Consider the following 20,719-nt stretch of genomic DNA (forward strand, 5'->3'; position numbering starts at 1 on the left):
TAATGGATTAAGTTGTTTGTGATAGTGACAGTTAATATTGAGCTCTTTACTCTGGGCCAGGTCCTATTCTGAGTAAGTACTTCATGTGAATCAGCTCATTTAATCTTTATCATACCCTTTATGCTTTAGGTTATGTAAATTGTCCCAGGTCACACTTAATACAGGGCAGGACTGATATCAATCCAGGCAGTCTGGATTTAGAGACCAAGCTCAAAATCATCATGCTCTCCCGCCTCTACAAATGTAGTGTGTCTGAAGTGGAAGAAATGATAGGTTATCTAAATTTTGCAATTCTTGAAATTCCTTGCTATTTTAAATTAAATCTGTTATTTTGTTTATCTCAACAATCTGTTTTCATCTCAGTCTGTGTATCTCATCAAGCTTTTCTTGTTTTATCAGGATCATCCTTAAGACTTTTTTCTATGACTATATGTAGATACTTGTGGAGAATCTGCCTCTGTCCTTGTGTTCTACTTTCATCCATACTGAGTTCATTTACCTCTTATATGCTTTTTTTTTGGCAGGGGTGAGGCATGCTTTTTATGTTTCTGTTGTAGCCACAGCATTTCTTTTCATCTTAATATGTATAGCTCTGTTTACAACTTTTTTCTGATACAGTGGAGTGGATCCTCTTACCTTTCCTGCCTTATTTATGACCAGCCCTAAACCCCCAAGCTACAGTTTGAGTATTGAGTTCTTCTTTCAGTCTTCTCTGTAGTCTATCATGGGAAGTGAATGAGCTCAGTGAGGCTGAGTATAGCCCTCATTTAGAGTATCTCTCTTTCTTTTCTGAGATACTGTTACCTGTCCTGTACTTGGCATGCCCAGCCATGTGGGTATGCCAGCTCCCTTAGGCTTTGACTCCTTAGCCATCTAAGCACAGTTCTTGTGTTTTGTTTTTTTTTGAAGACTTTATTTATTTATTTGACAGACAGAGATCACAAGTAGGCAGAGAGGCAGGCAGAGAGAGAGGGGGAAGCAGGCTCCCTGCTGAGCAGAGAGCGCCATGTGGGCTCAATCCCAGACCTGAGCTGAAGGCTGAGGCTTTAACCCACTGCGCCACCCAGGCGCCCCAGCACAGTTCTTTTGAATGACAGCAGGCTTTAGCAGCTGGTTCTTCCTTTGCCAGAGTCCTGCTGGGCTCCTATTCACAAGAGTTTTTTCTCCGTCTACTCCCTTACCTTGCAGGTCTTTCTTACTGCCTAAAGGATTTGTTGACTTAACTTCCTTGGTCTGTACTACTGGGATTGGGTTAAGGGCAGGAGCCATACCACGCTGTGTGTAGTACCAGAATCGTGTGTGTGTGTGTGTGTGTGTGTGTCTGTGTCTGTGTCTGTGTGTGTGTCTGTGTGTCTGTGTCTGTCTGTCTTCCATCCCCTTGAAGTTAATAGCATAGTTTTCTTTTTTCTTGCTTGGTTGGTGGTGAATTTGGAGCATTAAAACAACAAGGCATACCTTGTTCATTGCATTAGGGATAGGGGAGAGAAATTCTGTTCCACTCTATTATCTTAATTCATTTGTCTGGCCAGGCTATTTATATGGCTCTTTTTTTTAAAGCACCAGAATGCTTTAAATTGATTAATAGATGAAGCTTGAAAAACCTAGAGTCAGAGGGTCGGAATATTCCTTAGATTGGACATTGGATGATATTAGGAATAGCTAGCTGTGATAACGATATTGTGGTAATGTGGAAGAATGTCCTTTTTAGGAGATGCATACTGAATTATTTTGAGGTAAAATGTCATGCCTGCTTTTTTTTGTCAACAGGGCAAAATGTTAATTGTTGAATCTGCAAAGTAGGTTATTGATAGTGCAGTATCCACCCATTCAACTTTTACGTAAACTTGAAATTTTTCATAATAAAAATCGGGGTTGCTAGGGACAGAATCGCCTTAGCCCACTGATTCCAAAGCTCTACTTTTTAAACCAGTTACTTTAGAATTTTGGCTTGATATTTACTGTTTTTGTTTTGTTTTTCTTTTCAAAATTGAAGATCTACTCGGGTTGTGTAGATTAGAGCTCAAAGTTAACATTCCTTCTGGACAAAGGGACAAGTACAGGGGAATTATACCATACTTGTGCTTAATTTGTATGAATGTGGCCAGACTTGTTCCATCCAAATACTCAAGTGTATATGCCTAGGAGTAAGGGCAAAATGGGAGGATTTTTTTTCTCTTAGTTTGATTCAGTTTCTAAGGTCTCTAACCATATTCTGTGTGAATCTAGTTTTTAAAGTAATGCGTGTTCATGTGACATGGCCCCTAAATGCAAGCCAGTTATTATTTCATGTTCACATGAATTCATATTCCCATCTCATGTTCAAGTGATTAACAGTGATTTCTTCTAATACTACAGGGGGAGAACAGTCTTGTAGTGGACTTAAATGAAAGATAATGTATCTGTGTACTTTACAGATACTTTAAGGGACTTTTAAGGGTAATTGTGAGTATATGTAATTTTCATTGTATGCACTGACTTTAGAAGCTAGCTTGCCCACAAAGAGTCTTCATTTAAGGCTGTCCCCAAACAAAGTAATTTAAGGCATTACATACTGATTGTTAGGTTAACTGGTTTCATCAGGATGAGCTGCTAGCTACATGTTAGTAATGTGACTTTTCTATGCCAGAGATGAGTGGTAATAATACTTGTCTTACCTAGTTCCTGGGGTTGCAGTGAGAATCAAATAAGATTTGTCTAAACATTAATTAGATACTAACATTAACTAGGCATTCAACTTCAGAGAGTTAAAGTTGTCATGAATTCTTCAGAACATAGTAAGTTACAACTTTTGTTAGTTGTCACTGCACTGGCTTTTGATGATTTGTTTTAAAGTATTAATATACTTTCATCTATCTCTGTCTTTAAATAATAGATACTACTTTAAAGTAGCAGCTTCATTTACCCATCAGAGCAGATGTTATTTTTTTTTTAAAGATTTTTATTTGACAGAGAGATCATAAGTAGGCAGAGCAGCAGACAGAGGAAGAAGCAGGCTCCCCGCTGAGCAAAGAGCCTGATGTGGGGCTCGATCCCAGGACCCCAAGATCAGGACCCGAGCTGAAGGCAGAGGCTCAACACACTGAGCCACCCAGGCGCCCCAGAGCAGATTTGATTTTTATATAGGAATGTCTTTGACTTCTTTACATTATGGGGGTAATCAGATGTTCCCCCATTTCATTGTGGAAATTTATGTTATAAATTAGTAACAAAACCAGTTTTTTATCAAATTTTTATTGCTGGGCTTTGTGAATGGACTAGTGAGGAGTAGCTATAGACATGTCAGTTTCCAATTTCAAGTAGACAAAAATTTTGTAAGAATATTTTTAGGAGAATTAGAACCTTGCATTATAATTCTTATTGTTCGAGAGACAGATGCAGCTCTCAATGGCATTGTTTACTAAGCTCCTGTATGTACTTTTGCTATTGTAAGTCTTATACAAAGCAAATGAACTCCAAAGTTGGAGACCAGATTTAATCTATAACATTCTTGCTATTTAATGAGCCTGAGCAGGGAAGAACTGTTAGAATGTTTATATTTGTACTTATATTGTCACCTGTATTTGAACTAAGGTCATCTTAGCTCAAGATGTCATATATGATGACCTCTTTATATGACAGTTCTAATCAAGATGTAGAATCATAGTTAAGGTAATAAAATTAAAAATAGGTTCTTAATTTTTACCATTAACTATGCTTTTTACTTAAGAGAAATATAAAAACATACAAGATAGGCAGATACTAAGTCTGTTAATAGGCAGATGTAGACTCTGTGTACAAACGGTGTAATTTTAAGAAGTATATTTTATATAAGAAAGACAATTCAGATTTTTAGTGGGCACCAGATGCACACTGTAAGCAGTTGATTCGATCCTTGTGCCTCCTCTCAAAGATGGTTTTCTGAAATTGGAATTGAAATTAGTGTTCAGTTTCAGGGAAAAGAATGTAGGATGTAAAAATGAAAAATATTTGTGAAAGATTCAGCTCTTGGAGGTTTGGCCATTTGTCCATGCAGGGCATAGCAGATGCTATTAGATTCCATCTGTATTCTTTTGGCTCTACACTAGATCCTTATCATTTTGGTGTGTGCCAGCCCAATTTTCAACTATTGGCACCTGCGTCTCTCTTTGAGGGCTTTTCTGGCCACATAGGTAGTATAGGAATTGGTATCCTGGAATTTCTGGAGAACTAATTCACCTTGCCCCCTCTCCCCAGCTCTCAACCAGTGAAATGATTGGTGTTAGTGTTTAACTACCGTGCTTTGAGATGGGATAATCCTGAGTTGTATCTCTTCTGGGACCCTCAGAGTCCCCAGTGGGATTAAGCTCCAGTTAACTCACAGGAATAATTCCTACTAGTGGTACCTAGGGTTGCTTCCCAAATAAATTATGTCTGCACTTGAATAGGGTCTGCTTTTGGGGGAATGTAAAGTAAAACACAAGGGCATATCCTTTAAATGAATTCCATATGAAAACTTTACTTTTCCCTAAAGATAGATTTACAGGGCAGTTTTTTTGTTTTACAACAGACTTCTGTTATGAACTCCATTTATGAAGAGAATTCATTTAAGTAAATCACATACTCATATTCATTACGTGCACCAAAAATACCCATTTTTACACACCGCTTGTTAGAACTATGCTTGTGTAAAACAGCACAGTTTCATATCATACTCAACTTTTTAACCAAAGTAATTACTTTTGGGTGGTGAATTTTATGAAACCAAGTGTAGCTATTTAGCATTTTGTTTTGTTTGCTATATTTTAATGTTTAAACCACTCTCACAAGTCCATTTACTGCAATTTGAATGCTACTCATGTGGTAGGGAAGGGAGACCATGTGCTTTATTGTCTAAACTAGGATACTCAAGATGGAAAGGTTGTTGCTATTACATACACTGGCATAAAAAGCAAGAACCAGCACATATGGTCATCCTGTGTACTGGTGACCATATTATTAATTCTTTGCTACAGATTTGTACTGATTTAAAAATGAGAAGTGTTGGAAGATAGTACTTTTCCATTTAGTATCTCTGTTTTCAGAAATGATGTAGTATCAATATTACTGATTGTTTCTGTTTTATAAAATTTTAAGAGTTCCTGATTAAAAGATAAAAACAAAGCTTTGAACCAAAACATTGAAAGGCAATTCATTTATCTCTTCTTCAGGCTTGATAAACTCATGGCCTTGTAACTTTTAACCTGTAGGTTATATTTTCCTATTTCTAAGTTATTTTGATGGGTCTTAGTTGGATCCTTTCTAGCAAAAACATTTTCCTTACAGTTTTAAGACCTAAATGGGAAATTCTTAGTCTACTGTATGATGGTACATAGTGAGTACTCCATAAATGGCAGTTAATAAGGAGAAAAATAAGGAAGGTGAAAATTAGGAAGGTGAAAATAGTGCCACAGTGTACTTAGATCTAGCTTCAGGTTCAAATCTAGTCACTTATCTTACCTACTTTTCTTTTTGTTCTTTTCTGAAATAAAGTATAAAGTAGCATTTCAAATATTCATGGATTGGAGATAGTAAAAGTAGGACATCAGTGATAAAGTAATTTATCTAGTTAAATCTACAACTTTTTACCAAGCTTTATTTCTTTTTTTTTCCCAATTTATTTATTTTCAGAAAAACAGTATTCATTATTTTCCAAGCTTTATTTCTTGACTCTCGAGAAACCCCCTCTTAGTGGACCTACATTCTTTTTCTGCCCAGTTCTTTTATGCGGCCTTGTCATCTGCTCCCTCACTATAGGGCAAGAATGGAGCCTGCTTGGGGCTATTTTTAGCTGATGGTCTGTCTAGGCATAATTATGCTTGATTTTATTCAGACATAAAAATTCAGTTCCTAATGGTGCATTGGTAAGTGTAAACTCTGCTTCAAGAGATCCTCAAAGATGGGAACTGTCTTTGTCACTTCCTCAAAGATAGGAGCCTGTTCTGTTCATCTTTGAATCCCCAGTGTCTGGCACATAGTAAATGAATGAATGAAATGGATATATTTTGTTTCTCCCCCTCTTTTCTTCCTCCCTTTCTTCCTGGACTGGCCATTCCATAAAATTTTCATGTTGTACAATAGGAATGGAGAGTTTATATTTACTCTAATTAAAAAGCAAATTAAACTAAAAGAAAAAGAAAGCATCAAGGGATTGGAATGTATCTAACTGACATATAGACATTACAAACTTAAATAAGTATTTAGTAAAGGAATTAAGACAGTTTAGTAGGTAAGAAAATGTTTTATTTCTATGTAGAAAACTATGTGTAGCTTCATTAGAATTATAATACACTAGAAAAGAAGTAGCTTAACTGTCTTTATCCCCGACAGAATATACAGTAAATCTAGTTCTTCCTAATATGCCACCAGAATTACCCCCCTGCTCCAAACCAAACCAAATCAAACCAAACCAAAGCAGCTATCTGCTTTCTGCCAGACTATTTCTTCATAACCTGACCTTTACTTGCTGACCAGGATACATGTTGACTTAATAGTTGTTTCTGTGAAAGGGAACCATATCTTTTTAACTTGCTGATTAAAAAAAGTAGGGGGGGATTATGTGTTTTTTTTCCCCCATCAAGATGATGCGGCAGTCCCAGAACTAGGCTTACATGGAAATGTTGCACAGAAATTAGATTTCTCTTTAGTAGTATCCATTAAATTACCAAGTATGAAAACATACATGCACAAAATACCCATCTCTGCCAAGAAGGTAAATAAGCTTGTTAGCTGCATGTTAGCGTTTTTTCCCTTCGTCACTTGGTATTGAGTTAAATTCTTCCCAGAAATCTAGATTGTCCTTGGCTATCTGTGCTTCAATTGTCCTTTTGGCCTTTGCACACTCCTCTAACTCTCCACTTGCCTGTATGCACACACAAGTACTACTATTTCATTTTGAATGAATGGACAGCATCAGCATCAAACATGGTACTTCAGCGGTCCATCTGCAAATCACTGATAGGAAATGCTCAAGTTTTTTCATTCAGGCCAACTTAGGCAGTGGTGGTTTAGTCTTTGTCAGTAGTGTTACTAATATTTTGGGCTTCTCATTGAGAGTTTAAGTAATGGTGAATTAAAACATAGTTTAAATTTCTTTGGTTTAATCTTTTGTGTTACTGCTTTAGTCTTAGATTTTACTAATTCCATAGCAGAAAATCAGAACTTCTGGATGGAAGAATGCAAATGCATTATTAACTAAATTGTGCTGGATACAATCTTAAAATAAATTCTTAGATCAATTTTTATGATGCTTTGGTTTGTGTTAATGAGGTTGAGAAAAGAATTGGCTTATAAAATTGACATTTAAAATTCATGAATGTTGCAAATGATTTGAAAGTTAGAAATATAGGTGAAATTTAAAAATGTTAATTAGTAATACTGGTTATATTTAAAATCTACACTTATTTAGAAAGTAAGGAAATAATTCACAACCATGTGCAAGTTAATTTTTTTCAAATTAGATGTTAAATTGTGACATCATAATCTTAACCTTTTTGCATTTTATTTATAGTTTTTTTTAATTTTAGTTTCAGTCTGATGGAAGCAAACAAGAAGATAAAGAGAAAACGGTAAGAGACTAGAAAAATCCAATGTATTGTATCTGATTTGTCAGCATATTTGTACAGCATACTGTAAATTTTACTGTGAACAAGCTTTAATCACCTGTGTGAATATTTTGTACTCCACGTGCTTAGTATAGTTTTTGACATATTTTTTAAGATTGATAACTCCTATTTTTGAGGATTACCATGTTGAGAAAGGAAGAGGGATAATACGAGTCCCTTATTCTCTTGCTACCCCTTTCCTTACCTTACCTCATCGCTCCCTTAGATGGAGAAGCACAAATATCCATTGTGAAAAGGGCAGTGATAGTGTGGGAAATTAGATGTGTTGTGGTATGAGATCAAGGAATGGAAGTTTTTCCAAGGCTGACATAGACTTACTTTGCGGGGGGGGGGGGGGGCGGTTAATGTGGACCTTTTACTAAAATAATTTTTCCTCCCTTTTTCTTAGGAAGTTATCCTTAGCTGTTTACTTAGCATTACTGACCAGGTACTTCTTCCATCTCTTTCTTTGATGGACTGCAATGCTTGTATGTCTGAGGAACTGTGGGGAATGTTTAAAACATTTCCATATCAGCATAGGTAAATACATAATATTTTTGTATTTTTAACTACTATTCTAGTGCATTAACCTCTAAGTATTTAACTTCTCCTAATTCTTCATCTCATCGTTTTTTAAGATATCGTCTGTATGGCCAATGGAAGAATGAAACTTATAACAGTCACCCACTTTTAGTAAAAGTTAAAGCCCAAACAATAGACAGAGCCAAATATATCATGAAGTAAGTTTTTAATTTACTTTTCTTCATATTAACCTAAAGTATATCTGGATTAATTTACTTTCTTCCAGCCAACTTATGTCTGAGCCTCAGTTCTGAGAAAGCCCAGGAGTCTTTGCTTAATGGTATAGCCGATTATATACTGCAGATAGAATGACTATCAATTTTTGTGCCTTTTAGCTTATTTTGACTACCAAGTTAATTTTTGTAGTTGTCATGTTTGCATAGCTGTAAAATCTAATAATCTTTAATGCATCATATTATAGGGTGAGTCTGTTTTTAAAGGCCTACTATGCCTTTGTTCAATTTGCATAATAAGTTTCATGGCTTAGAAAAGGTGGTCAAAGTTCTGAAATTTCTTCTGCAAAAGTTATCATAATAAAGATTTTTCCTGTGGTGCCCCAGCGGCTCAGTCAGTCAAGCTTCTGATTCTTGGTTTTGGCTTAATTTGTGATCTCATGGGTTGTGGATACTGCCCTGCATTGGGCTCTGTGCTCGGCACGCAGTCTGCTTGGGATTCTCTGCCTTTCCCTCTCCCTCTTCTCTTATCCCTGCTTGCATGTGTGCATTCTCTCTCTTTTTCTCAAATAAATAAGATCTTAAAAACATTTTTTTTTTTGGAAAATCTAATGGAATTATGCAGAACTATCTTCTTGAATCAACTTCTGAAAAATTTCTCATCTCTTCGTTTGTGTGCTTTTACTTCTTGGCAAACTGAAATTTAATTATGAAAATCGTATACTTGTTGGTTTATATGCTGCTAAGTAACTGCTGTATTACAAGTGTTTTCAGCAAGGCTGTTGATTGCCATATCTTTTATATTTATGCAGTGGTATGGTTATTCTAATTAAAATAGTTTCTTCTCTAGTTTAACTAGATTTAACAGTATGCAGTGATACTGTCTGCCCAGTGATACTGTCCCTGGCCAGTCTGCTGGGGGAACAGGTGTGTGCACAATCACAGTCTGGTTTAGTAGTTGCTTTATGCAGTATATATAATGTTATTTGGGAGGATAGAGAAGAGAGTGAGTTATTTCACCCTGTGGAAGTTGGGGAAGGCGTAGAAAGAGATGATATTAGAATTGGTTCTTCCAAGAGAGTTCTGGTCTTACGAATTCACCAAGTAGAGTATCTAGCTTAACAACAACAACTAATATTTATGGAGCCATTAATATTCATGTGTGCTAGGCCATGAACTAAGTGCTTTAGGTGGATTATTTAATAATACAGTTGATCCTTGAACAAACATGGGTTTGAACTATGCAGATTCACTTACATGTGGATTTTTTTCAGTAAATGTATTGGAAATTTTTTTGGAGAACTCGAACAAATTTGAAAAAACTTACAAATCACATAGCCTAGAAATATTGAAAAAATCAAGAAAAAGTTATGTGTGTCATGAATGCATAAAATACATGTAGATACCAGTCTGTTTTATCATTTGCTACAATAAAATAGATACCAATCTATTCTACAAAGTTAAAATTTACCAGAACTTACTTATATGCACATTTACAGACTGTACAATGTACCATTCAGTCAAGAGAGATGTAAACGTATGTGCAGATTTAGTATTAAGTCATAACTGCATAAAACTACCTGTAATACCATACTACTATAATAATTTTGTAACCACCCCCTGTTGCTATGCAGTGAGCTCAAGTGTTGTTGAGTATCCGCTTAAAATACTGTGTGATGCTAATCATCTCTGTGTGAGCAGTTCATCTCCCCAGCAAATTGTGTATTGCAGTAAAAAGTGATCTCTCACGGTTCTTACATTTTTCGTGTTTATTGTGATACCGTACGCCTTGCATAACACCCTGGGACCCATTCGAAGTGCTTCTAGTGCTGCCGGAAGTGCTCACAAGCAGAGAAAAGTCATGACATAACAAGAAAAGGTGAATTGCTTAATAATGTACCATAGATTGAGGTCTGTAGCTGCTGCTATCTGCCGTTTCAAGAGAAATGAATCCAGTGCAAGGACTTTTTTTTTTAAAGGAAATTCATCAAGTCATTGCTGCAGCTATCCCAGCAGATGTGAAAACCTTGTAGTTTTTGTGAAATACCTTTTTATCTTGTATTGAAAATGCAGCTGTTATGTGGGTGCAGGATTGCTTTAAGAATGAAATATCTATTGATTCTAATATAATTTGAGAAAATGCCAACTCATTATATGAAAACTTAAAGCAAAAGGAAGGTGAAGGATCAGAACCTGGAGAATTTAAGGCCAGTAAAGGATGGTTTTGATAATTTTAGAGAGGTTGGCTTAAAAAAATGTCAAGATGACAGGAGAAGCCGTTTCTGCTGAACAAGAGGCAGAAAGTAGATGAGTTCCCAGATGCCATTAAGAAAATCATTGAGGAGAAGGGATATTTGCCTGAATAGGTTTTTAATGCAGACAGAAGTTGCCCTATTCTGGAAAATAAAGCCACAAAGAACATTTATTTGTGAGGAAGGAAGAGTAAGCACCAGGATTTAAGGTAGGAAGGGATAGGCTAACTGTTGTTTTGTGCAAACGCAGTCAGGTTTATGATCTGGAGTGCCCTTCCCTACCAAGCTGCTAGCTCCTGAGCCTTGAAGGGAAAGAGAAATACCAGGTGCCAGGAAACAAATTGACACTGGACAATCTGGCAGAAGGTTCTTACATTCTAGACTGCTTTTTGACTTCTGTTAGGACATGGACCCTTCTGTGATTTGAGCACTGAAACTAAAGCAAATGGTAGAAGAAGGCTAGGTACCATATAGAAACCTTTTTAAAGAAGTAGAAAAGCAAAAAAGTCAGACAGAAATTACCATTTACTTCCATAAAGTTACACTGAGTGTGCCTGTCTCAACTGCCTTCCTTCCACCTCCTCTGCCTCTTCCACTCTTCCATCCCTGAGACAAGACCAACATGAGAGTGAAGACCTTTATGTTAATCCACTTCACTTAATGAATAGTAAATAATCATCATGATATACAGTTAATAAATTTACCTGTTGTGTTTGTGTGTCTTCGTGTGAAATCTAACCTTTTGGCAAGAACTATAGGAGATATTTTTGTGTCTTTATCATCGTCATGTAGGATATTATGTGCAAGACTTGTATGCAAGTGGGTAGCTTATCCTTACATACGCATAGGTGAATGATATTTAACAAAATAATGTGTTTTCTTACTTTTATAACTTTGCTTTCAAAGAATTGTATTATTGTGTAATATGCCTTTCTTGTAATTGGACAAACTGCATTATCAGCCCGTCACAGATAAGTGGGTTTTTAAAAAAAGTAATAGTATTTCCAATACTGTATTATGAATATACTGTAGTGCTATATGCCATAAGAATTTGATAATGATTCATTCATTAGCATATAGGCTAAGCTACCATGAGGCAATCATATCAATTATATTAGGCTGCCATAAAGCAGTCATATTGTTGCTGTTCTGTTGTCAATGCATGAATCATTATACCTGTAAATAAATACGAATTTCTTTTCACATTATCTTCGTTTTTGATTTCTAGTGTTAGTGGTGCATATAACATCTACAGTGTTCTGTATCATATAAGATAATACTGGTGTAGGTACTGACAGACTGTCTTGTAAATAGAAAATGTAAGCTTAACAGTATTGACAGTAGTGTAAATGTATTTTCCTTATGATTTTCTTAATAACATTTTCTTTAGCTTACTTGTAATAATCTTACTTAAGAAACTTTCTTACATTGTAAGAATATAGTATATGAGATACAGAATATGTGTTAATCTGCTGTTTATGTTATTAGGCAGGCTTCTTTCTGGTCAGTAGTAGGCTATTAGTAGTTAAGGTTTTGGGGGAGTCAGAAATGATACACAGATTTTCAACTGTGTAGGGATTTGTTGCCCCTAATCTCTATGTTGTTCAGGGGTCAGTTGTATAGTAAATATTATCAGATCTCTTGAATCTGTGCCTTTACTCTCTATTGCCACTGACTTCTTTTATCTGGAGTATTATGGTACCTTTATTCTTTATTCTTTCTTCAATATCCTTTGGTGAATAACTGTTGCCTGTAGGTTATATGTCAGTCTTTATGACATGGTGATGTAAGACATCTTTCACACTCTGTCTCTCCCCATTTCCAACCTCTTTGCCAGCTAATTCTACCTCCAGCTGTGCTGAGCTCAGTCAGTTAAGTTTCCCTTTATGTACTCTGGTCTCCTTTTTCTTTGCATATATTTTTCGTTTCTTCTGTTTGAACAGGTTTTCCCTTACCTCTTTTTGCTCTCTTAGTCTGGTGACCTCATCATCCTTGGAGGGTAGGCTTCAGTGTTAGCTCCTCACAAAAGCCTTCTGTAGTATGTACTGCCAAGCACAGTTGACTGTTCTTTGTGCCACTGCTGTCCCATGTACATATGATGCTGTCATACCATTTAGATATTGCTGTGATTATTTTCTTTTATCTAATTATCTAATCTTTTGAATAGTTTATACATTCACATGGCTTACATTTCAATAAATATAAAGAGGTAGATAATAAAAAGTCTCTCATCCCATCCTCCATTGACTCAGTGCTCCTAAAGGAAAAAAGTAGCCACTGTTTATTTATCCTCCCAGAGATTTTTTTGTATATATAGATGAATGAAAAAACATTATTCTCTCCCTTTGTACTATTGATAGCATATAATAAATACTGTTCTGTAACTTGCTGAATTTCAGAATGTAAAATTTAAAAAATAGGTTAAGTTGTTCTGCCCAGCTGGACTAAGCTTGAGAGCAGGAGCTATTATTCATCCTTGTATTCCACAGGCTTAGCTCTTTGCCTGTTACAGAAGACATTAATATGAATGAATTAATTAATAAAAATATATATCAGAGAAGAGTATGTATAGAATTTTTAATGTACTTAGATTTTTGTTGTTGTAATTATTTCACCAGGCTTGAGCAATATGATTTTGGTGTTGATTAAACTTTGTACTTTGGGAATGGAATGTATTAATTTATTACTTACAGAATATAACAAGTTTTGATTACTGTTTAAAAAATGCATTTGCTGTAAGGCATTCAGTAATTCATTCAAGAGATGGTCATTGATTGTGTTCCATATGCCAGACACCATGGTAGCTTAAGGGTAAGACATCATCAAGAAAGTCTTCCTTTTTTTTATATATTTTTTTTGTTTTTCCCTCCAGGGTGGAGGCAGAAGGGAGTGGGATAAAAGGTATATAGAGAGGATGGATCTGCTTTGGCAAGTAGGAGGGCCACCTGAAATAGTAGGGTCAGAAGTAAGGACAGGTGGCAGTAAGTCTGAAGGTGGAACAGAGTATAGCCAAATTTTCAAACTTGATTGGTCTCTCTTTTCTGTGGGAAAAAAGGAAATTGGACAATGGAGAATGGGAAAGTGGAGCAATTGATGATGAAATAATTTTGATTGATGGGCCAGTTTTGTCATAAGAAACTTCTTAAGGGGGTGCCGGCGTGGCTCAGTGTGTTAAGCCTCTGCCTTTGGCTCAGGTCATGATCTCAGGGTCCTGGGATCAAGCCCCGCATGGGGCTCTCTGCTCAGTGGGGAGCCTACTCCCCCCCTCCCCCGCCTCTCTGCCTGCCTGTGATCTCTGTTAAATAAATAAATAAAATCTTCAAAAAAAAAAAAAAAGAAACTTAACATAATTATCAAGTTTGTTACTTCCAGAATGGTCCCATTCCTTGAACTATCAATTGAATTCATTATTTGCTTCATTGTATTGTATTTTCATTCTAGAAAGCTTTTAGTCATCAGCTTTTTTAAGTTTCTAGATTTACTGTATAATATCAGAAGAGTTTAAGATGCTGTGTAATAATTTTGAGCTGTAAGCATTTCAGAGATATATTTTCCAGAATGTTAGTTACAGGAATACTGAGCAGAGGAAGAATTAAAGGGGAAGGAAAGGAGTAGAACTGAGTTTTTAAAAAATTGTTTACTTTAAAAAATTGTTTACATGAAAACCAGAGAACTTCCTCTATCAAGGAATGCAGCATTGGTAGCTATTACTCTGTTAGGATAACTTGGACGGATGGTATGAGGTATTTGATTGCATTACACTGAATTTGATACCTAAACTGATAAATGAGCACTTCTGAATCTAAAATAATTATGATTTTTGGGATGCCTGGGTGGCTCAGTCATTTAAGCATCTGCCTTTGGCTCAGGTCATGATCCCAGGGCCCTGGGATTGAGTCCTACATCGGGCTACTTGCTCAGCAGGGAGCCTGCTTCAGCCTCTGCTTGCTGCTCCCCCTGCTTGTGCACCCTCTCTCTCTGGCAAATATATAGAAAAATCTTTAAAAAAATAATTATGATTTTCTTCGAGAGGAGTTTTATATACTTGTAGAGTACGTTAAGAGTTTTTGCTTATTAGACTATTTCTATAAAATGGAAGTGTATGTATTATAAATGTTAAGCATTAATACCCTTTGGGAGAATGCCTAACCAAAATAACTTAAGGCCTACAGTAATGTATGTGAAGAATGAGGTAGTTTTACGTGGATCCATTTTGGATACTTGGGAAAGAATTTGTTTTTTTGTTTGTTTTTTTTTATGATATAACAAAACTATCAACATTATAAGGGAAAAGACTTAACATGATTTCTGCCACCTTTTTTCCCCTTGTAGGCGTCTAACCAAGGAAAATGTTAAGCCTTCCGGAAGACAAATTGGGAAGTTGAGCCACAGCAATCCAACCATTTTGTTTGATTATGTATGTTTTGAGGTTAATATTATTTTAAGGGATTTTCCTTTTTGTTGTCTTTAAATCAGCACAAGTGGAAATGGAATGATGAGGTTTTAGGAATGATAGTTTTAAAGGAAAAAATCTTTAGCAAATGAGACTGTATAGTTACTCTAAAAATAAAACAGCATACAGTATATTTAACACATTGATCTGCTTTTTTGGTCATATGTAACAATGCTACTGTCAAACAGTCTAAAATTGTTTTGTTTACCCCATGTTGATTTAGAAGAATATTAATAAAGAGATGCATCATTTATTGATTTTAGTTGTTAGAAACATTTGAATCGCATTTCATTGTGACTCAGACGTAATGCTTTCATATTTAGAAAGATTTCTGAAAGACATTTGGTACATATCATTCCAGAAGTCACGTTAGATGTCCTGGAATTATTTCCTAATTAAAGAATATAGCCTAAGAAAATACTTCCTAAGAAATGATAGAATATAGTAGGTTTTATATAAATACAAAGTAGAAGGAGGCTACTTTAATTTTAAGCATTGTTTCTTTTGAAAAACAAAAAGCATAGCTATTATTTAGCACAAAAGTTCCCTTTTGATGAGTAAATGCTATCTGTCTTTTGTTGCTGTCTTCCAGATCTTGTCACAAATACAGAAGTATGATAATTTAATAACACCTGTAGTAGATTCATTGAAATACCTCACTTCATTGAATTATGATGTTTTGGCCTGTATCCTTTCAAGTGAAGTAATACATAAATTTCACATTTCATAGGTCTTAACTGGTGAACATTCGTTTTCATTCTTTTTATTTTTCTTTTTCACTCTGAATTCCATTAATAACCATATGAGGTTAATTCCATTGGCTGATCTAAAGGTTGGGCAGTCAGGAGTTTGTGTATGTGTGTCTGTTGTGTATAGGGAGAGAACAAGTTAACTTTATTTAACATGGTAATATGTCTTGCTTGGTGAAAGATATAAAAGTTGGTACTACAGTAAGTGTAATTTTCAGTAATCTGTAATAGCTTGAAGCTAACAGTTTTATTTTTTTCCCCAAGATGTGGCATTTTCTTATGATTTAAAGGGTCTTTGTTAGAGATGTCGTGACCTAAAATTTTTCCTTAATGTGCAAGATTGTATCATTGAAGCTTTAGCTAATCCGGAAAAGGAGAGAATGAAACATGATGACACAACCATCTCAAGTTGGCTTCAGAGTAAGTATTTTTATTTTTCTAAGGATGAAATTTCCATCTGTTGTAATTGCCATGTTAAGTATCCTATTGCTAATGCTAAGGGCCTGCTTGTAAAGAGGTCTTGAGAATACCTAGCCACTCAGCTCGTTCTCAGAGTATCTCTAAGTCTTCGGCTGTGTAAGGAAGTTCATATAGTACTTACTCATTTTCCAACTGAAGAGTCCAGTATTGGCTCTCATAGAATTTGTGCAAGCATTACTGGGGAGATAAAAATTCCCTCCTATTATTTTAGAGGGATTAATCTTTTTTTAGAGGAATTAATCTTAAGGGAACTCTTCTCCTTTCTTTCCTTTCCATCCTGAGGTTTTAGTCATCTTAAAAGAACAAAAATGTGGTTGTTAATGGAAACCCTAGCCTTGTTTTATTTTAAATATCTTGTGCTTTTGATTTCTAGCTGTGAGTTCCCTTTTCTTTCAACCTGTTGTATCTGATAGCTGAATCTTGTGGTAGCTCCCCATTACCCTTGTCTGAAATTTGCATTAAGTCATACAAGTGAGTTCTTGTGGGATCAGGTCCTTTTACTCGGTGTTATTAGGCTCATCTTTTGCCCCTCCTCCATTAATACTGAATACTTACACTTACACTTTCCATGGCCTTTTTGTACATGTTATTACCTCCACTTGGAATACCCTTCCATGCCTACTCATTTCCTCCACCATATCTATATACTCATTAGATTTAAGTTTAGAGGTCACTTTTCTTCAGAAAACTTTCCCTATTAATGCTTCTACCCAAAAGTCAGAATTAGGTGCTCTTCTCTGTACTCCCATGGAACCTTTTATCTATCAGTTATTTCAGCTTACTTTTCTGTATCCCTCACTAGACTGTAAGCTCCTTGAGGGCAGTACCTGTGCTTTGTCCATTATGCTTTAAGGTGCTCAGCAAATAATTGTTGAAAAGGCCACAGATCACTTGATTTTACTAGGATCTCCTCTTGTCTTGACTGGGGCTTTCTCCCTACTCATAATGCGGTAAGGACTATTGGTTAAAATTGGTCTTTTGTTTGCTTCTTGGTCTGGCAATGCTTTACCTGTTTCCTTGCCTCTCCACAACTAGCAGTATGTATCTAGTTGAGAGATTTTTTTGTGTGCAGCTCCTTAGAGATTGACTCATTAGTGTGTTTTTTTGTTGATTCAAATTTACTGAGTGATCTGCAAGATTTTGTTGTGGCCTGGTTAATTGTTGTGGCCTGGTTAATTGTTGTGGCCCAACAGGCTCTGGAGTCAGGCCGTATAGCTTTGAATCACTGCTTTACCTCATACCAACTATGTGACATGAACAAGTTGCATGATATATCTGTTCCAAATTTTCCTCATCGATGGGTTTAAGCCAACCTGAGATGATTATTATAAAAATTAAATGAGTTAATTAATGTAAAGTACTTACTTAGTATAGTGCTTAGCATATGTATGCTCAATAAATACTAGCTGTTATTAATTGTAAAACTCCATTCAGTGGCATCAGCAGTACAATTATTCCTACCTCATTTTGTTTTAGAAATTGAGTTAGTTGAGAAATGCCACTTAATACTGTGTTTTTTTTTTTTTGTTTTATGAACTGTTTTTTAAAAGCCCTATTTTTTTATTTCATATAGGTCTGGCTAGTTTCTGTGGTGCAGTTTTTCGTAAATATCCAATTGATCTTGCTGGTCTTCTTCAGTATGTGGCTAATCAGCTAAAGGCAGGCAAAAGGTATTCATAGCAAATCATATGTAAATGAAATTCAATAATTAGAGTACTTCTGGTGGTATTGGGATATTGAGATTGCTATTATTCTGAAAAACTGTTTTGTAGGCTTAAGTAGAATAGTTGCTCACTTATATGGAATTCTTTAATTAAAAGAAATTGTAATTTCATATATAAACACTTTTTTTGCAGAAAGAAATATAATATTTGGCTAAATATGTAACTCCTTAAAAAAACAATTCATTTTGACTACCTATTAGGCTCTTGAGTATTTAAATGGTTTATATGGTATATTGTAAATCCTCTTATGACAAAACGTATTGCATTGTTGATTGTGCTGCTGGACAGTAATTGGCCCTTACGTTAATAAGCATATGGTAGGATCATATTTTGAGGGTGTATACAGTATTTTAAAAACACAGTTTCTTTTTATTTTGAACTTCAGAGATTCATACAGCTTACATACTTTTTGGACAATGTCTTCTTTATGAATACAGGGTTTTATTACTTTATTCTGGAGCACTGTCAGTGTTTAGAGTTTGAATTAGTAAACCTCATCAGCAGTAGACTGACGAGAATCAAAGGACTAGGAATTGTTTTCCAAAACTTTCTGGGAGAAAGCAAACAAAAATTTGTAAAGCTATCTGGTGTTCCACACAAGTATTACCTAAGTAATTTGTGACAAATTATTATTTTGAATTAGAGAAAAGTTAAAAAATTTAGATTGAGGATTTTATCAGCATATCATTGACACTCTGTGCATCTCTCCACCATTCCTATACACTTTAGTCTCCTGTGTCTATGGACCAGGAGAATATAATGTTATTTTTAAATCTATAACTCAATTTTCTGTACTATGAATATAGTATTTAATTAAAAGATAGTTCAAAGAAAAATTAAAACTTTTTTGGGTACTTGTTGCAAACTAATTTGCATGAAGGCTCTCATTTTCATAAACTGTGTTTAGGGAAGGCAGACAAGGTGAGAGAGTAAGCACTTAAGAATCTTCAAAAACTGTGCCTTTTGTATGTTATTAACTTGTGTCTTGGGTATGCCTGGCTTTACCTTTGGAAAAACATCTGTATTTGTTTTGTAGGAAAGAAGGTTTCTACTTTATCTTCATTACTTAACTAATTAAAGAAGATCTTGAAAATCATAAGTTATTTTCATTGACAGTTCTAAACTTCGAGAATTAAAATGTATAACTATTAGCACAATAACAGATGTTCTTAAGGCTGTTGTCTTAGGTTCATACACCACAACTTGGAACTTCCATTCCCTTCCTTTTCTTTCTCCACTCCCTCACTCCCTCCATCCCTTCCAAGTGTGTGTGATTATTTAGAGATGGCTTTATTCCATCATATATATGTATTGGCTACCTTGTACTGGAGGATTAAAAAAACACTATGAAGAAGTGAAGGGGAATAAGAGTTCACTTAAACCGTGATGAACACTGAATAATGCATGGAATTGTTGAATCACTATGTTGTACCTAACTAAAACTAATATAAACTATGTTTATTATACTTGAATTAAAAAAGTGAAAAACATTAAAAGAATTTTGTGAAGACTGTTGGGCAAACTGATAAAAATGAAATATGAACAATGAAGTATTATATCAGTGTTAGGTTTACTAAAGTTGGTAACTATGCTGTGGTTATGTTAAGAGACTATATTCTTAGGAAATTCATTCTTAGGAAATACATCCTTTGGAATTTTAGGGGTAAAATGTGCCTTTAAAATGATGTTGCTTACTACATAAGTTACTCCCAAATGGTTAAGAAAAAAAAAGTGTGTGTGTGTGTATGTGTGTGTGTGTATAGAAAGGGAGGGAGGGAGAGAAAACACAATTGATAAAGTGAACAGGAGTAAGAATGTTAGTAATAGGTGAAGTTGGGGGAAAGGTAATATGGGTGTGTTTTGTACTATTTTCTGTCTTTACATCTTACCTGTAAGTTTGAAATTATTCCCAAGGAAAAAGTTAAAATAAGCATAAACCCATTACATGCCCCAAATATTTTTCAGTATAGTTCTGGAAATGCAGTTTTTCCTTAACAACTGCTCCAGCCCCCTCTCCTCATATTTATATACAAATAATTTAGGGATTCTCAACACATTAATTATAGTATATATTGTCACTTTTATGTTTGAAGTTTCAACTACAGACTGTTTCTTATTTTTTCTAAATAGTTTTGACCTGCTTATATTGAAAGAAGTGGTACAAAAAATGGCAGGAATAGAAATTACAGAGGAAATGACGATGGAGCAACTAGAAGCCATGACTGGTGGAGAGCAATTAAAAGCTGAGGTGAGAGTTACTAATTTTTTAATTGACTTTTTACATTTCAGATATACACATGCACATACTAAAGACTCCAGACAACACACAAGTACATGAAACCAAATAAAGTCATATGTACCCTTCCCTCATCTCCCTTTCAAAAATTGAGATATACTAGTGACTTTAACCCTTTCAAAAAGCTGAAACAAAGTATAAAAGACAGTGTTAAATCTGTAAGAGAAGTAAATAACAAGTCTTCTGTGGTCCTTGATATCCTAACAAGTGTAAAGCTGAATATAGTTACTCTATTGTTGAATCTGTTCCATAGCAAATAAAGAATAACCCTTTATGAGGGACTGCAAGGTGGAAAATGGAAAATATGCAGAAGTTGAAAGACAGTTGACAGTTATCTTTAAGCTAGTGACTGTAATCAACAACAGTATCACTAAAATTTGTGAAGAAAGGAAAGGAATGTAAAATTTTTTAT

At 35.2% G+C, this 20,719-nt stretch overlaps 1 protein-coding gene across 9 annotated transcripts in view; it reads left to right on the forward strand.

The window, feature by feature from the left end:
- THOC2 (THO complex 2) overlaps window positions 1–20,719 on the forward strand; it is a 116,849-nt gene that overhangs the window by 66,287 nt on the left and 29,843 nt on the right. For 6 of the 9 annotated variants that reach the window (XM_044235339.1, XM_044235337.1, XM_044235341.1 and 3 more), the window contains exons 13-20: window positions 7,521–7,562; window positions 8,008–8,138; window positions 8,237–8,338; window positions 14,938–15,034; window positions 15,651–15,744; window positions 16,147–16,227; window positions 17,861–17,957; window positions 20,142–20,259. In XM_044235339.1, the coding sequence (XP_044091274.1) occupies window positions 7,521–7,562; window positions 8,008–8,138; window positions 8,237–8,338; window positions 14,938–15,034; window positions 15,651–15,744; window positions 16,147–16,227; window positions 17,861–17,957; window positions 20,142–20,259 (762 nt within the window). The remainder of the gene's footprint in view (window positions 1–7,520; window positions 7,563–8,007; window positions 8,139–8,236; window positions 8,339–14,937; window positions 15,035–15,650; window positions 15,745–16,146; window positions 16,228–17,860; window positions 17,958–20,141; window positions 20,260–20,719) is intronic. The other 3 variants (XM_044235343.1, XM_044235344.1, XM_044235336.1) reach the window with 1 other exon arrangement.

Source organism: Neovison vison, chromosome X, assembly GCF_020171115.1.
Source record: "Neovison vison isolate M4711 chromosome X, ASM_NN_V1, whole genome shotgun sequence".
Lineage (NCBI taxonomy): Eukaryota > Metazoa > Chordata > Mammalia > Carnivora > Mustelidae > Neogale > Neogale vison.